The sequence below is a fragment of the Mobula hypostoma genome, chromosome 23, assembly GCF_963921235.1.
Source record: "Mobula hypostoma chromosome 23, sMobHyp1.1, whole genome shotgun sequence".
NCBI classification, from domain to species: domain Eukaryota; kingdom Metazoa; phylum Chordata; class Chondrichthyes; order Myliobatiformes; family Myliobatidae; genus Mobula; species Mobula hypostoma.
The window spans coordinates 44,959,719-44,976,167 of NC_086119.1; the positions used below are offsets into that span (position 1 = coordinate 44,959,719).

At 39.4% G+C, this 16,449-nt stretch overlaps 1 protein-coding gene across 12 annotated transcripts in view; it reads left to right on the forward strand.

Annotated features, from left to right (window-relative positions):
• LOC134336825 (general transcription factor II-I-like) overlaps positions 1 to 16,449 on the forward strand; it is a 145,797-nt gene that overhangs the window by 65,866 nt on the left and 63,482 nt on the right. For all 12 annotated transcript variants that reach the window (XM_063031361.1, XM_063031363.1, XM_063031357.1 and 9 more), the window contains 3 exons: positions 439 to 504; positions 1,605 to 1,788; positions 3,895 to 3,953. In XM_063031361.1, the coding sequence (XP_062887431.1) occupies positions 439 to 504; positions 1,605 to 1,788; positions 3,895 to 3,953 (309 nt within the window). The remainder of the gene's footprint in view (positions 1 to 438; positions 505 to 1,604; positions 1,789 to 3,894; positions 3,954 to 16,449) is intronic.

Sequence of the window (16,449 nt, forward strand, 5' to 3'; positions counted from 1 at the left end):
TGTGTTGTGTATAGTTTACATTGATTTGGTTATTAAGTCCAGTAGGTTTCGAAGGAACATTCATTAAGTAAGATTTCTGTGCAGACATTCATTTTCGCTGATTTAAGGAAAGCAGTGAGATAGACATTACCATGTTGACTTAATAACTCTGCTACTAATACATCATAATTTGGAATTCTAATTGTCAAACAGCTGTGTTGGAACCAAGTATTTGATTGCTTTTGTCAGTGTCTTGAAGTTCATTGTAGATGGTATGGAATACTTACACTTGAGGTTTAAAAAATCCTGCATTCAAAGCAGATTATTGTTATCATTGATATATATATATTTTATAATATAAAATTGACTATGTGGATGTTAGTTACTACAATTTGCATCCAGTTGTATACAGTATTCAAGCTTTCGTCGTTAATTAAAAAGCCTTTTTTTAAAATGCAGAGCAGTGGAATGCTAGAATTACTGATTTAAGAAGGCAAGTGGAAGAACTCTTCGAAAAGAAATATGGTAATTATTTTAAGTATTCTATGAAGTGCTGATCAGATAATTAATTTGTTTAGAAATGAGGATATGTAAATCAATTTACGTTAAGATGAGTTGGCCCTAATAATAGCTTATTGGCTCTACTGTATGTTTGTTTGTACCATGTAGTTATTTGCTTCAATTTGAGTGAGGCCTGTTTTAGTAAATGCTTTTCTGTTTGTGTGGACAGAAGTACTCAATTGTCAATCCTTTGGACATAGCTTTTTATTTTCTGCATATTAAATTATTTATTCCCTGTTTTATGTTTGCTAACACAGTGAAAACTCCAGCAATTGCAGTATCTTTCGAACTTGAGCAGTGCAATAATAGCAGATTTTTTTGGACTTTTGGATATTGGATTATTGGAGATTTACTTGGGAGGGTATTGTGCATAAATAACACACGGAGCAAAGCCTGCAGATTTTTGTTTTGATCACAGATAGAGTTTACTTGCATTTCTCTTTGTCATTAGTCAGTAACTTGCAAATTTATTTTTGCTTTTAGTACCGGAGGGCACTTGTTTATGAGATTAACAATAGCTTTCTAACCCCACACACATTAGACCATGTAGATTATAGAAACACAAAAATTTAATATATTAAAGCCCATTTTCAAGTTGGCATGCTTTATTCTGCACTGTCATTCTCTGTTAGGAGAATTAGAAGGTTCTGAAAAGGATATCTTGCAATGCTAATGGTAAACTGTATCGGTCTCTGTCGTTCCTTTGGATTCATCAGCTGCATGGAGAGGAGGAACCTGCTGCATGGGCAACAACTTGCTCTCTATATCGTTCTATCCTAGCTTGAGTGCTGACTTGCATGTCACATAGACAGCTGACATGCAGCATCTATGGTGGACCCAGACCAATGGAGGGGCCTCATCTTACAACATTAATATACAAATTATCAGAGGTTTCATCTCCCCACTTCTCTATTAAGAAGAAGTAACATTCTACAATTTGGTAATCCTCCCATTTACCACTGTTAAAATATGTTCATTGCAAAGTAGAATGTAAGGAATTTAGAGCAGGTATTGCAAAAAGCTGTTGTGATGGGATCTAAGTTTTACATTGTGTAATCTTTTAGCTGAAGCAACTCTAGCTACTGGACCAGTTGTGATCCCATATCCACTCTTCCAGTCCAATTCCGAAGATCTTTGTGTTGATGGCTTACCTGAAGGGATTCCATTTAGGAGGCCGTCCACCTATGGAATTCCAAGATTAGAAAGAATTCTTCTAGCAAAAGACAAGATAAAATTTGTTATAAAAAGGTATGGATTTAGTAAGGATATGATTTAATGGCAACATAAGTGGTTCTTATTGCCCACTGTAAATCACTTCCTAGTTTTCTAAAGTACATTTATTACTGCAAAGGGCTTTGGAATAACTGAGGAGTTTGAGTGGTATATAAATACAAGTCCTTTTACATTTAATCCTTTCCTTAATGTATAAAAATCAGTCTTCTACCTTGGCTATGATTGAAATTTATTTACTGGTGTGGGTGGAAATAACTAGTAATATTTTTGAGTTTTGTGTTAGTATGTTCCTGAAATATTTGCATTGTTTGTGGCTACATTGTATTATATTTCAGTATGCAGAATCCATTAACTATTAAATCTAAGCTTCAGGCTACCTACGTTTACGTCATTCACAGTCTTACATTGCTAATGTTAGTTTCTGTGTTGAAACGATCACGTTCTCACTTGTAACATATCAAGTCAGTGTTGGCTCCCAGAAGATCACCCATCAGTCCAATTTACCATGCAATGTATGGGGCAGCATGGTTGCATACTGGTTATCGCAACATTTTGCAGTTTGAGCGACCCGGGTTTAATTTCTGCCACTGTCTGTAAGGAGTGTGTATGCCTGTGACTGCTCCAGGTGCTCTGGTTTCTTCCCACAGCCCAAAGATGTACCGGTTGCTAGGTTAGTTGGTCATTGTAAATTGTCCCGTGGTTAGGCTTGGGTTAAATCAGGATTTTCTGGGGCGATGTGGTTTATAACCCCAAAAGGGACTCTTTTGGTGCTGTATCTCAGTAAACAAATAAATGTTTTCTCTTATAAGGTGATCAATTTCCCTTCAGTTCTTTAGCCATAATACCTATCAGTGGGACTAAATTTGCATGAGCTGATTAATACTGGTGCATCTTTTGAATATGGAAAGAAACGAGCACCTGACAGGAACCTCCATAGTGCAAATGTCATCTGTGCTGCACTGGAGGTCAGGATTGTGTGCAGATCGGTGTAGCTAAGAGGCTGTCTCCTGTGCCACTGTATCACACCCTTTGGTACTCAAACCTTGTTGATTTCTTTTTTGAAACTCCCTAGTCAGTGCGCTGCTTTGCTGTAGGTGATCTTTAATTTCTGGGTTTGCTACTTTTCCTGTATTGTGCAGCAAATGATTATCTGTTACATAGGATTATGTAGGATATGTGGTGCCAAGACAGAGCATTTGGCTCAAGTATTTCATATTTTTCTCATCTCAATCTGTCAGCTTAACCCTCAGTCCTTCATTTACTTGCCTGCCCTCCCTTTAATATGTAAAGTATTGGACTGACATAATTCAGGCTTTTGATTATTTTGCATTTTAATACATGTACCCTTTTGCTTTCTGTGCAAAAGGATTAGTAATACAATCTCTGTGGGGAAGGGCAGTAAATTATATGATGGCTTGGTGGGGATGGGTCTTTATTCAGTAGCAGAATTGAAATCAAAACCTTGACATGAGACATTAGAGACTTGACCTGTTTCTGCTTTTCATTTTGTCCCCAAATCAGTTTATTTTCATTCACCACAACACTAAGATATAGCAGCAGGATTTGTAAATTTGGCCCATTGAGTGGCATTGAAGCACAGCTCATTGTTTTTCAATGCTGTTCTTCTTCCTGTATCCCTTAACTCGCATACCATTCAAGAACCTATCATTCTCTGCCTTTAGTGCACCCAGTGACTTGCACTCCACAACCCTATGTGGCAACAAATAACACAGATTCACTGCTCTAGCTTTAGAAAGTCTTCATATCAGTTTTTGAGGGGTGTCGCCTTATTTGGAGTCTGTGCCCTCACATTCTAGATCCTATTACTAATGGAAATATCATCTTGAAGTCCAAGCCTTTCAGTATTTGGTAACTTGCACCTGTTATACTAAGAATATTTTTATATACATGCAGATGGTTTTTTTAATATCGCTAAAATAAAGACTTAAGGTAAAACTGATTCCAAAGAAACTCATGTCAAGCAATTTGTAATGTGCTTTTTTAATACTATAGTTTAACATGGTAGTTTTATTCCACTGTAATACAAAATGTTCAGTCTGCCATTATTTCATGCAGTGGTGCAATTAGATGTGTTAGAAATCAATTTTCTTTGTTTTGTAGACCAGAATTGTTAACTAATGAGCGTGAAGAAACAACTCCAGACAAAGTGGTTCCAGGAGGTAAGCATTCAGACTGTGTGCGTGTGCAGTGGAACATTATGCATAATTCGTACCTGCATTAGCTCAACACCTTAGTGCAATAGTTCAGTGTAGAAAAGTCAAACCTCTTCCTGTATTTGTCTGCAACTGTTGAGAACAGTATGCTGCTTGTAGGTTTGAAGAGATACTCATTTCAGCTTTTGTGGCCTTTGAATCTTCAGCTTCATGGTTTAATATTTCCACTTGTTAATTTGTATTGGATTAATGATATTTTATTATGCATCTGCTGGTAGTCTGGTGTTTTTGTCTTCCTGAAATCTGTTGTGGTATTCTCTTGAGGGTTGGCTGTATTTGAGTTTAGTATCTCTTAAATGTCTCTAATTTTATTGGATATGTTGAATAGCTTCCTGTAGTTCTAGAATTTACATAATCTTAAGATTTTTTCATATTTAGTGTCCTATTTGAATCTCATCAGTGGTACATTACCTTTCACTAGGTTTCTGAATTGCGGGGATAACTTGTCTAGTTACTGCAGCCTCTGTAACTCTACTCCATCTAAAGAATGCATTTCCCTCTCAATTTCTGCTTTGTCCAATGTGTTTGTCATCACCTTGCATACCAGAGTTCCCAAAATTACCTTTTTCGTTAACGGGTTCCCATCATTGAGTGTGTCTGTGTCATGTTTTTCCTTTGCCCAGAGCTTTGATGGAATCTTCCAGACTTGTCTTGCATGTTTTGAGGTGTTTTTGTATTTAAAAATATAATGATCAATATTTAATTATCATTTGTACTTGTCTACATCTCTTATTTCATTAGTGTTTTATGTTATGGTTTTATACTTCCTTACTTATAATTGAACCTGGCTGGTGGCGTAGTGGCATCAGCGCTGGACTGTGGGGCGGGAGGTCCCGAGTTCAAATCCAGCCGGCTCCCCTGCATGCTTTTCATCCGTGCTGGGTTAAGAGCTGGTGATCGCTTTGGAAAAACTCACCCGGCTGAAGGCAATGGCAAACCACTGCTGTAACTTGCCTCATACGCCATTTCCCACTATGTCAGAGTGGTGTGGGAGGAAGTGGTCCACTAACTGGAAAAATTACGGATGCAAAGTACCTTTCCTTTATTTATAATTCAAATTGTTTAAGTCATTGGCTGAGCAAAGTGCATTGCCATAAAAGATCAAGTACAATTTTTCTAACAGCTTACAAACACTGAAATGGGAGGAAAAAATTTAAAAAGGAGGCTAATAATTAGATTATTCTGTAAAATTGGTATTTTGTATTGCAGTTTAGTAGTTTCATTTGTTGATTCTCTATGCAGGGCCATGGTTCTTTAGCTGTGTAGCTAATTGGTTGCTCAGACACCACTTCCCAATACAAGAGATCAGATTTTGCTGTCTCAACTTCCTGGTCAGATTTTCGCTTGCAATTTCTTTTTACCTGGACTTGCCCTTTCCAGATGTGGAAGGTGACCTGTGGGGCAGATTGGGTGGCTAATAGATTTTGGGTGATTCTACACTTTTTAAAAGAAAAACCCTGACCGCCTTTCACAATCTCATTACTGTTCCAAACTTCTGAGTTTTAAATTGTCCTCATTGGAAACTTGTCATAAAGATTTAAGCTGAACCCATGGCTTCTGTTTGCTTCCATCCCCATTTTGTTTTGTTCTGCTCCACTTCCACTGCTGGTTCAGACATCATTTTTGCTAGCCTAATTTCAATTTTCCCGTGATGTCACGCTAATGTGTTGCAACTGTTTTGGTGGCGTCTTTAGCAGAGTTAGCTGTTGCATGGTCTTTTAAAAGAAGCAATTTGTTCCTCTGTTATTCTGCATTTATTTTTATAACCTGTGCTTATCTAGCCCCAGTCATGACTTCGTTGAATAAAGGAAGTGCTTCTCATCGTGTAAAGTGCAAACGCCATGTTATCGATACAAGATAAGGTGGAAGTTCTGAAAAAAATCGACAGTGGTGTGCCTGTGAAGAGCATACATGACCTGTGTAATATTCCACAGTTTATGATCTAAAGAAACAAAAGTTGCTCTAGTTCTTTGCTGACAGCAAATCAAAATAGATCTACATAAGGAAAATATTGAAAGATGTTCTCAACTTGATAAAGTTTTCAAAGTCATTTTAACTCAGTGAAGGTGTAGTACTGTCAAGAGATGGTGAATGAACAAGTGAAATTACTTCATGAAGAATTAGGACTGGATTATGAGTGTGATTACAGTGTCGGGTGACTTCAGTGTTTCTAGTCATGACATGGCATAAAATTTCGTGCAGTGTGGTGAGAAATGGACAGCAGACAAGGAAACAGCTGCTGAGTTTGTTGATGAGTTTGAAAGTTAGTTTCTGGAAATTTAAGTCCCAAGGAGGCCTACAATTCGGACGAAACAGCGTTGTATAGGGGTTATACTCCAAGTTGAACACTGACTACAGAGGATGCAAAATGACCAATAGATTATAAAGCAGGGTTTCTCAACCAGAGGCAACTACTCGCTGCTTTCATCCGGCAGCTCAGTTCCCCAAGAAAGGAAATGCAGCACACTTGACTGAGCTTCTTGGTCTTTATTTGTCTGGGTTCTGTAAGAAGTTGCTAGGGTTTTCACGAGAGATCGTGATTAAAACAAAAACATTGCATTTTGAACTTTGCGCAACACATGATGCTAGCACTCTTAAGTGGTGGGCAGTGACTGAGCAGCCCTGTTAGCAATCTTGTAAGAGTTCTCTCAGCCCAGTGTGACAATGCCAAGTAGGACCAATTGGTTGAGTCCATTGTCAGTATTTCGAGTCCATTCTCAGTTTTTGATGCAAGAAAGAGGAGGTTGTTGATAATTGGTAAGCACTGTTATGCATGGAGGGTAGGATGGTATGCTGATGAGCGTGCAGTATGTCTTCCAAGCATTGAACAGACTCGCTAAACTTGGGTTGTGACCTCAGCCTCTCCCTCCCAAATTATGCCATTCTTTTTTTTATATTTTATTAACCCCTGTGTTTTACAGACATGTCTGACGGTCCAAGGTGGCGATTTTTGAAGAGGAGGTGTGGGATGGAAGAGGAGGCTTCTAGGCCTAGGCCTACGGACAATTCTGATAAGGTTAATGATGAAGAATTACAATCTTCTGAGTCATTTCACTGTACTAGTGCAACAACGGACACAAAAAAAGTCCGTTTTTACAATGAAAGCTACTTGTCAATGGGTTTTACATGGACTGGTGATCCAAGTTGTCCTATTCCATTGTGCCTAGTCTGTGGCAAACAACTTACAAATGCAGCAATGGCTCCAGCAAAATTGAAAAGACACTTAACTACAAAACACAGCCATATGACAGATAAAAGTGCTGATTACTTTAAACAGCTATTGGAAGCTCAAAACAAACAGAGTAAGCCTTTTATTAATAAAGTCACAGTCAGTAAAAGGGCTCAGGAAGCAAGTTATTTAGTAGCAGAGCTTATTACCCAGAAAAGGAAAAGCCACACAGTTGGTGAGAACCTAATAATGCCAGCATGTAAAATTATAGTGGGTAAAATGCTAGGGCAAGATGCAGTACGAGAAATTGAAAAGGTTTCGCTCTCAAACAGTACGATAGGGCGACGTATTGGTGACATGTCACATGATGCTGAAGAAGTTTTGTGTGATAAACTGAAGAACAACAGCTTCTCTATCCAGGTTGATGAGTCAACAGATTTCACCAATAAATGTCATATTGTAGCATTTGTAAGATTTGTAAATGATGGTGAAATTCAAGAAAACTTTTTCTGTTGCAAAGAGCTGCCGGAACCAAGCAAAGGCCAAGATGTATTTAATGTTTTGTCTTCATATCTGGAAACGAAAGGTCTGTCTTGGAGGAACTGTGTTGGCATCTGTACTGATGGTGTCTCATCAATGGTTGGCTTCATGAAAAGTTTTGTTTCTCTTGTAAAAAAAGAAAACCCTGACATTGTCACAACACATTGCTTTCTTCACAGAGAGGTTTTGATGTCAAAAACTCTTGGAGATGATATGAAAAAAATTTTGGATGATGCTACAAAAATGGTTACCTTTATTAAACAAAGACCAGTTCACTCAAGATTGTTTAAAAAACTGTGTGAACACTTGGACAAAGAGCACACCAATCTCCTATTACATACAGAAATCCGGTGGCTTGGTAGAGGACGGATTCTCAACAGGGTGTTTGAGCTGAAAGGTGAATTGCAGGAGTACTTCCAAGAAAATGGCAGGCCAGATTTTGCTGAGTGCTTTAAAGATGAAGAATGGCTGCAGAAACTAGCCTACTTGGCAGACATATTTTGTCATATGAACGAGTTGAACAAGTCTCTGCAAGGCCCTGGAGAAAATGTTTTGACTTCAAGTGACAAGGTTCTTGGATTTAAAAAGAAACTGAATCTTTGGAAAAATCATGTTGCAAAAGGAAATCTTGAAATGTTTCCACTGCTGCTTGGACTTGAGAGTGAGGAAGGATATCAGAAAGTCTCAAGTCTTATTGAACACCACCTGGAAGAACTGCAGAAAAAAATTGCACATTATTTTTCCTCCCTTTCAACTGAAGTGTATGACTGGGTGAGGGACCCTTTCTGTGAATCTGCTGCTCAGCCTGAGAACTTGACTTTGAGAGAAGAGGAAGAACTTTGTGAGCTGCAGTCTAATCGTGCACTCAAAATGAGATTTACCAACCTGCCCTTGGACAAGTTCTGGATTTCCATGAAAGAAGGGTATCCTGCGATTCATAGGAAAGCAGTGACCATTTTGCTGCAGTTTTCAACTTCTTACTTATGTGAGCAAGCTCTTTCTTGTTTAACAAGCATCAAGAGCAAGGATAGAAATCGTCTTATTTCAGTTGAAGGTGAAATCCGTGTGTCCTTACCTCAAGTTCGACCCAGAATTGAGTACTTGTGCAGCAAAAAACAAGCACAGGTTTCACATGGTAGACCTATATTTGGGCCTGGTCATGTCACTGAGTAAGGAAATATTTTTTCACAGTCTTGTGTAAAAATGCGTCTTAGGCTGTGTTTTTATTCATGTTGCTTTGGGTTTATGGCTTTTAGTAACTTTACTATTCAACATCGTCAATAAATTTTCATGTTGTAACTAGCATAAATTTTCAATCAACTTAATTTTTATTTAAGTTAAATCTACCGAGCCTACCTTTGGAAAAATTAAATCTCATTTTATCTTAAGCCAGTTATTTAACAGAAATTTATTATGTTAGCCTTATGTAAGGGAAAGAGATTAATTTCAAGAAAGGTAACCTAAGCCAATCTGCCTGTTTTTTTTTTCAAGAAAGGTTAGCTTAAAAATTCATTCTCTACTTAAGAGGATTGACAATTATTTTTGGATTATAATAGCTACAATTTACTGATAATGCTAATGTGCTCTGAGCTGCAGATATAATTTTTATGCATGGGTTTCCCTGAGACCTGAACATTATTTCAAGGGTTTGTCCAGGGCAAAAAGGCTGAGAAAGGCTGTTCAATAGTGTTGTCATTTCACAGCATTCGTGGACCATAACCCCCCCCCCCCCGATGGCCAAAATATCAGATCCTTGGTCTTCTCATCAGTAACGCCACCTGGCCTACATATTATAGTTCACAACTGATATACAACATATCAAGGAAAAAAATAATGCTGTGCTGACTGCCTGGGCCATACACATAGGGGTTGTCTATGTTGGAATGGCAGCCGACCAAGCTACTGACCCAGAGGTCCAGGCTTACTGAACTGCAGTCACAGGCCTGTGGTTGGTGACATTAAGTTAGGAGAATCTGGGGTTTTTCTTCTGTGCAATGTTTCAGCTGGTTGTCCTTGCTCCATATTGGCTGTAAACATGAAGCAGGACTCCATATGTACGCTTTTGCATCTGGTCCAGAAGCTGGTTGCATTTCTGTGGCACGACCTTAGAAAGAACATGTGTGATTGGATTGCTGCTGTGTGTGGGGTGACAATGGGCAAAAATTAACCATCATGTCCAGGTATCATTGGCACCTTTGAGGTCCCCGAACAATGATTTGACCATGTCAATTTGGACCTTGTTGGTCCTCTTCTTCCTCTTAAAGTTCCATGCACCTCCTTACCACAGTGGATATACCACCAGGTGGCCAGAGGTCGTCTCTCTAGCATCAATGACAGCCGTAGACGTGGCTTGGGCATTCATCGGCATTTGGGTTGCTTGGTTTGGCATCTCATCCGATATTTCCTTTGACAACGGTTAACAATTCATACCAAACCTCTGGGCTGTGATGGCCCAGAACTGGCATTAGGCTACATGACACCATGGTTTATCACCTGTAGTCCAATGGCCTATGCGAGCGGTTTCACTGCTCCTTAAAGGCTGCTATGAGGTCTTTCCTAATGGATGAGTGTTGGCATGATCAGATCCTGTAGTCCTGCTGGGGCTCAGAACAGCTCCTACAAAGGACCTGTAGTCATCTGTGGCTAATTTGGTATATGGACAGCTGTTACGAGCGCCAGGTAATTTTATTCCTGACACCATGACTCCCTGGTCAGCCTCTCAACAAAGTTCCACCCTCTTCGGTAAATTCAATTCCTTTGCACCTATTCCTACCTCCCATCATGGGATACAGCACTCTTGGGTTCCTGTTGACCTACATTCTGCCTCATTTGTTTTCATCTGTCATAATGCACATCAACATCCCCTTAGGCCCCTTTACCATGGCCCATTACAGGCATTGGAACAGAGAGAAAAAACTTTTATCATAGATAAGGGGGGTAAACCTGAATGTGTTTTGGTAGATCACCTTAAACCGACCCACCAAGATTTGGAGGATTCCGCTACCTTGCACCTGCCATCACAACATGGACCATGAGCGTGTCAACACGCCTCTGGACGAGCAAGAGGCACCTGCTGTTCCTCTACCTATGGAACATTGGGTGGCAGGGGGGTGGCTCATCCGAGCTCTAGTCAGTCTCACATTGCTGGTTTTAGTGAATGTAATTGGTAGAAATGTACAGAATTCACAACATTGGTTTGGGGTTCACTTGAAGAAGCTGGTTTGATGTGGTGAGGTAGTTACGTATAGGACTTCTACTGTGTTCAATTTTTTGTGTTCAATAAATGAGTTGCTACGGTTTTTCTTAAACATAAAACGCCTCTGCCGTTTTTTTGTGAAAACCTACAACAGCAACATACACAAAATGCTGGAGGAACTCAAGTCCATCAACAGCTATGGAAAGAATTGAACAGGTGGCATTTTGGGCTGAGACAGGAAAGAATGAGGGCAGAAGCTCTCAGGAAAGAGTAAAGGAAGGAGAAGGGAGAAAAGAGCACAACTTGGCAGGTGTTATGTGCATCAAGATGAGAGGGAGAAGATAGGTATTGGGAATAATGCATGAAACTGGGGGGTGGGTGGAAGAGGCAAATGCTAAACGATATAAGAGAGGACAGTAAATCAAGAATAACAGGAAGGAAGTAGGAGAGTCATTAAGAGAGTTGAAAGTGGGACTTGAGTGTGGGGGAGAGGAAGAGAGAATGAAGGGGTAGAGGAATAAAGGAAAAATAAGTGGGTGCCAGAAAATGAAAGAGTGGTTACTAGTTAAAGAAATCCATGTTGATGCTGTCAGTTTGGTTGGGGGGGTGGTGGGGGACTGTAACTCATATCAGGGCTAAGAGCCTGGAGGGGGTTTAGTAGGGAGAGATAAGCAGACAAGAGTAGCAGATGGTGTAATTCCTGCAGAAAGTAGAGCAAGAGGGGTGGGAAAATAAGTCCAGTAGTGGAATTCTGTTGGAGATGGAAGTTGTGGAGAATAGAATGATAATATTGGATACAGATTCATGGGATGTTAGGTGAGGAGAAGGGGAACTATCCCAGTTATGTTGGGGGAGGGTGTGGGTGGTGGAGGATGGGGTGAGGGCAGATATGCTAGAACTGGGAGATGTGGGTAAGGACTGCTTTAATTGCAGTTGTAGTGGAAGTAGAATTCCATTTTCTGAAAAAGGACCCTGGTTTCCTGGAATGTAAGGTAGCATCCTCGCAAGTGACAGGATGGGAAAAGGATGTAGTTGAGAAAATCGTAGGAGTCAGTGAGTTTGTAATAGATGGTACAGGTTGACCACCTCAAATCCAGAATGATTAGGATCTATGTGCAATGTTGCATTAGTGATTTTGCTGAATCACAGCTGGTTAGGTTAGGATTAAACATAAACACCTTTAACCCACTTGATGATCATCTTCCCCTACCTTTAAAGTACTTTGTGAATAGTGCAAGTTGGATAATAAAGAAAAAAGAAACAAGTGAAAAGTGTATTTTATTGAGGTACAGTACAGGCAAAATACCTTACAAGGTGTCTGTATTTGCTTGCATCAGAAGTTTGGTTATTGCCACTTCCAAAGAGAAAAGTTGATTGTACAACTCAGTAGGATCACATGTCTGCGAATGGGAGTCATCAGGATTGTCTTGTGTTTCATCTTGAAAAACAATTGTACCATCATGTGGTGGTGAAGTTGGCACAGCATCTTCAAGAACTGGTGGTGGCAGCACATCTGGGTGAGCTGAAGTTGACGGTACTGAAGATCGAAGTGCTGGCTCATGTTTTGCACTTTTCTAAGCAATTTTTTGGAACATATCCTGCAAGCTAACCTGTTTCGTGTATTTTGGTCTTTCTTTGATCAGTTTCTTGCAACATGTACATGTTCATTATTTCTTGTTCAGTAATAAAACAGTGATGCTCACTTGTGATCTTCACCTGTCAGCTGAATTGACTTATCAATAGATATTCTGGCTACCTCTTCCTGGTTTGCATCACTACTCTGCCCCCACTGTCTTTTGTCTCTGGACTTGCAACCACCTGCACAATTTCAGTGTCAGTATAATGATGAACAGTAGGTTCATTATCATCAATATCCATTTACTCGTTAATGTTAACTGCTTCTAGCCTTGATACAATATTCTTCTCAGCAGGATTACTTAGAACTTCAACATAAGAAAGCAGCTCAGGTACAATCTGTTTTTGCTTTGAACCCTAAATTCTGTAAAGTCATTAAACCTGACCACAATTTATGCCATCCATTCTTCAGTGTTGATGCATCTACCAACTTACAAGCTTTAGCAATTCCTTAAATTATATATCTCACATTGAATTCTTTTTAACAAATTCCTGTACTTGTCTGCTAGTATTAACTGCACACAGTAGCCGCTTCATCAATGAGCGATATTTAGGATACGAAGAGTGTAAAATGTTATTGCCCAAGGGTTGAATTAATGACCTACTGTTAGGTGGTTGGTAGATACCATAAACGTAATTATTTACCAAGAGTTCGGCTTTTGGATATGTAGTCCAGTTAGGAAAAATCAGCATAATCTTGACAATTTTTGTCCAGGCTGCCAGAGTCACTGTGAGCTCAAAAGGTGGGCCCACTTGATTTAATTTAAATGAAGGTTGTAAATTGATTTTATTTCATGATAGCTACAATATAAAAATCTGAACGTTGAATAGTAAAGTTACTAAAAAACACAAAACCAATGTATATGAATAAAAATGCAAACTGAGACTTGACTTTGAAAGAAGAGGAAGAACTTTGTGAGCTGCAGTCTGATCCTACACTCAAAATGAGATTGAGTGACTTGCTCCCGGGAAAGTTCTGGATTTCTGTGATTTATAGGAATCCTGCTATTCATAGGAAAGCAATGAACATTTTGCTGCAGTTTTCATGTGTGAGTAAGTTTTTTCTTGTTTAACAAGCATCAAGAATAAGGGTAGAAATTGACTCATTTCAGTTGAAGGTGAACTCCATGTGTCCTTACCTCAGGTTCGACCCCGAATTAAGTATTTATATAGCGAAAAAACAAGCACAGGTTTCACATGGTAGGTCTATATTTGAGTCTGGTCATGTCACCGAGTAAGGAAATGTGACGTGACCAGGCTCAAATATAGGCCTATCTCTTCCTCTGCTAAGTCACTGGATTTCTGTATGTAACAGGAGATTAGTGTGCTCTTTGTCCAGGTTTTCAGATTTTTAAAACTTCCGTGTGAACTGGTTCTTTGTTTAATAAAATTAACCATTTTTGTAGTATCATCCAGAACTTCTTTCATTTCATATCCAAGAATTATTGACATTAGCACCTCTCTGTGAAGAAAGCAGTATATGTGACAATGTCAAGATTCTATTTGTAAGAGAAACAAAACCTCTCATGGAGCCAACCATTGATGAGACGTCAGCGGTACAGATGCCAACACAGTTCCACCAATACAGACTTTTTTGATTCCAGATTTGAAGACAAAGCATTAAATATATCTTGGACTTTGCTTGTTTCAGGCAGCTCTTTGCAACAGAAAAAGTTCTCCTGAATTTCACCATCATTTACAAATCTTACAAATGCTACAACATGACATTTATTGGTGAAATCTGTTGACTCATCAACCTGGATAGAGAAGCTATAGTGTTTCAGTTCATCACACACCTCTTCAGCATCATGTGCATGTCATCAATATGTTGACTTATGGTAGTATTTGAGAGTGAAACCTTTTCAGTTTCTTGTACTGAATCTTGTCCTAGCATTTTAGAAGGAAGAAAGGTGCGTCGCATTGGGAATTTTTCCAGTTAGCGGACGTCTTCCTCCCACGCTGTTCTGACGTAGTGGGAAATCACATACGAGGCAAGTTACAGCAGTGGTTTGCCATTGCCTTCTGTCGGGTGAGTTTTTCAAAGAGATCACCAGCTCTTAACCCAGCACGGATGAAAAGCATGCAGGGGAGCCGGCTGGATTTGAACTGGGGACCTCCTGCCCCGCTGTCCAGTGCTGATGTCACTATGCCACCAGCTGGGTCAAAATGCCTAGCATTTTACCCACTATGATTTTGCATGCTGGCATTATTAGGTTCTCACCTACTGTGTGACTTTTCCTTTTTTGGGTAATGAGTTCTGCTACTAAATAATTTGCTTCCTGAACCCTTTTACTGACTGTCACTTTACTAACAAAAGGTTTACTCTGTTCTGAGATTCCAGAAGCTGTTTAAAATAATCAGCACTTTTATGTGTCATTTGTAAGTTGTTTGCCACAAACTAGGCACAATGGAATAGCACAATTTGGATCACCAGTCCATGTAAAACCCATTGACAAGTAGCTTTCATTGTTTGTTGTTGCACTAGTGTAGTGAAATGATTCAAGATTGTAATTCTTCATCATTAACCTTATCAGAATTGTTCATAGGCCAAGGCCTAGAATCCTTCTCTTCCAACCTACAAAAAATCTGTTCAAAAATTGCAACATTGGACAGTCAGACATGTCTGTAAAACACAGGGTTAATACAGTCGACCTTCACTAATCCAACTACCTGTAATCCGGTTCCTCCGATAATCCGGCACTGATTTCAAATTTTCCGCGCAACTGTAATTTCACATTTCCCGGACCACTGTACCAATCTGCTGCGCATGGTTTTGGTTGCGCTAGATCTGTTCATGTCTTGGCGCGCTCTTGTAAGCACAGACAGGCGATTCCTGCTTGTTTTCCTGCATTTATTAATATCATTTGCTCTTTTTTAGCCCCAATTATGGTCCCAGTGAGTAAAGGAAATGCACCTCATTCTGTGAAGCGAAAACACCGCACATTATCCATTAAAGATAAAGTTGAACTCTTGAAAAAACTGGACAGTGGTGTATCGGTGAAAAGCTTGTGCGAGTGTTACAACATTGGCTCTTCCACAGTGTACGATATAAAGAAACAGAAAGAAAAACTGCTACATTTTTTTGCTGATAGTGGCTCAAAGAAACAGATGTGCGTAAGAAAAACAATGAAAGATGGAAGAAGTTCGGAACTAGATAAAATGCTGATAACATGGTTTAATCTTCGTGTAAGTGAAGGTGTTGAATTATCTGGAGATATGGTGAAGGAACAAGCAAAAGTGTTTCATGAAGAACTAGGACTAGGTTATGAGTGTGACTATAGTGAAGGCTGGCTTCATCGGTTCAAGCAGCGTCATGGCTTACAGTTTCGTGCAGTGTGTGGTGAAAAACGTTCAGTAGACAAGGAAGCAGCAGCAGAATTTGTTGATGAGTTACCTATTGTTCATCATTATACTGACTCAGAAATTGTGCAGGTGGTTGTACATCCAGAGAACGAAGATATTGGAGGAGAAAGCAGTGATGAAGATGAGGAAGGTCCTGATAACCCCAGACTTGCAGACATGTAACTTTGCCTGAAGGTATATTAAACCGCTTGCTTTAGAAGCGGAAGTGCTCAACTTTTCTGTATAAGTTAATTCCTGTATATTTACCTGTACCTTTTATTTTATCTGTGCCTGTACAGTATGTTACTTTATTAAAATTTCACTTGCTACTCAATTAATATTTCTGTTTCATTATTATCTAACTTGTACTGATATACATGGTATTTTAAAGGTATGATGAGGCGGTTAGCTATTGCTTCATGTGATCCTTCTGTAATTCGGCATTTTCACTAATCGGGCACTCCTCAGGTCCCAGTGGTGCCAGATTAGTGAAGGTCGACCTGTAAAATGTAAAAAAAAAATGGTGTAATTTGGGAGGGAGAGCTGATGTCACAGCCCAA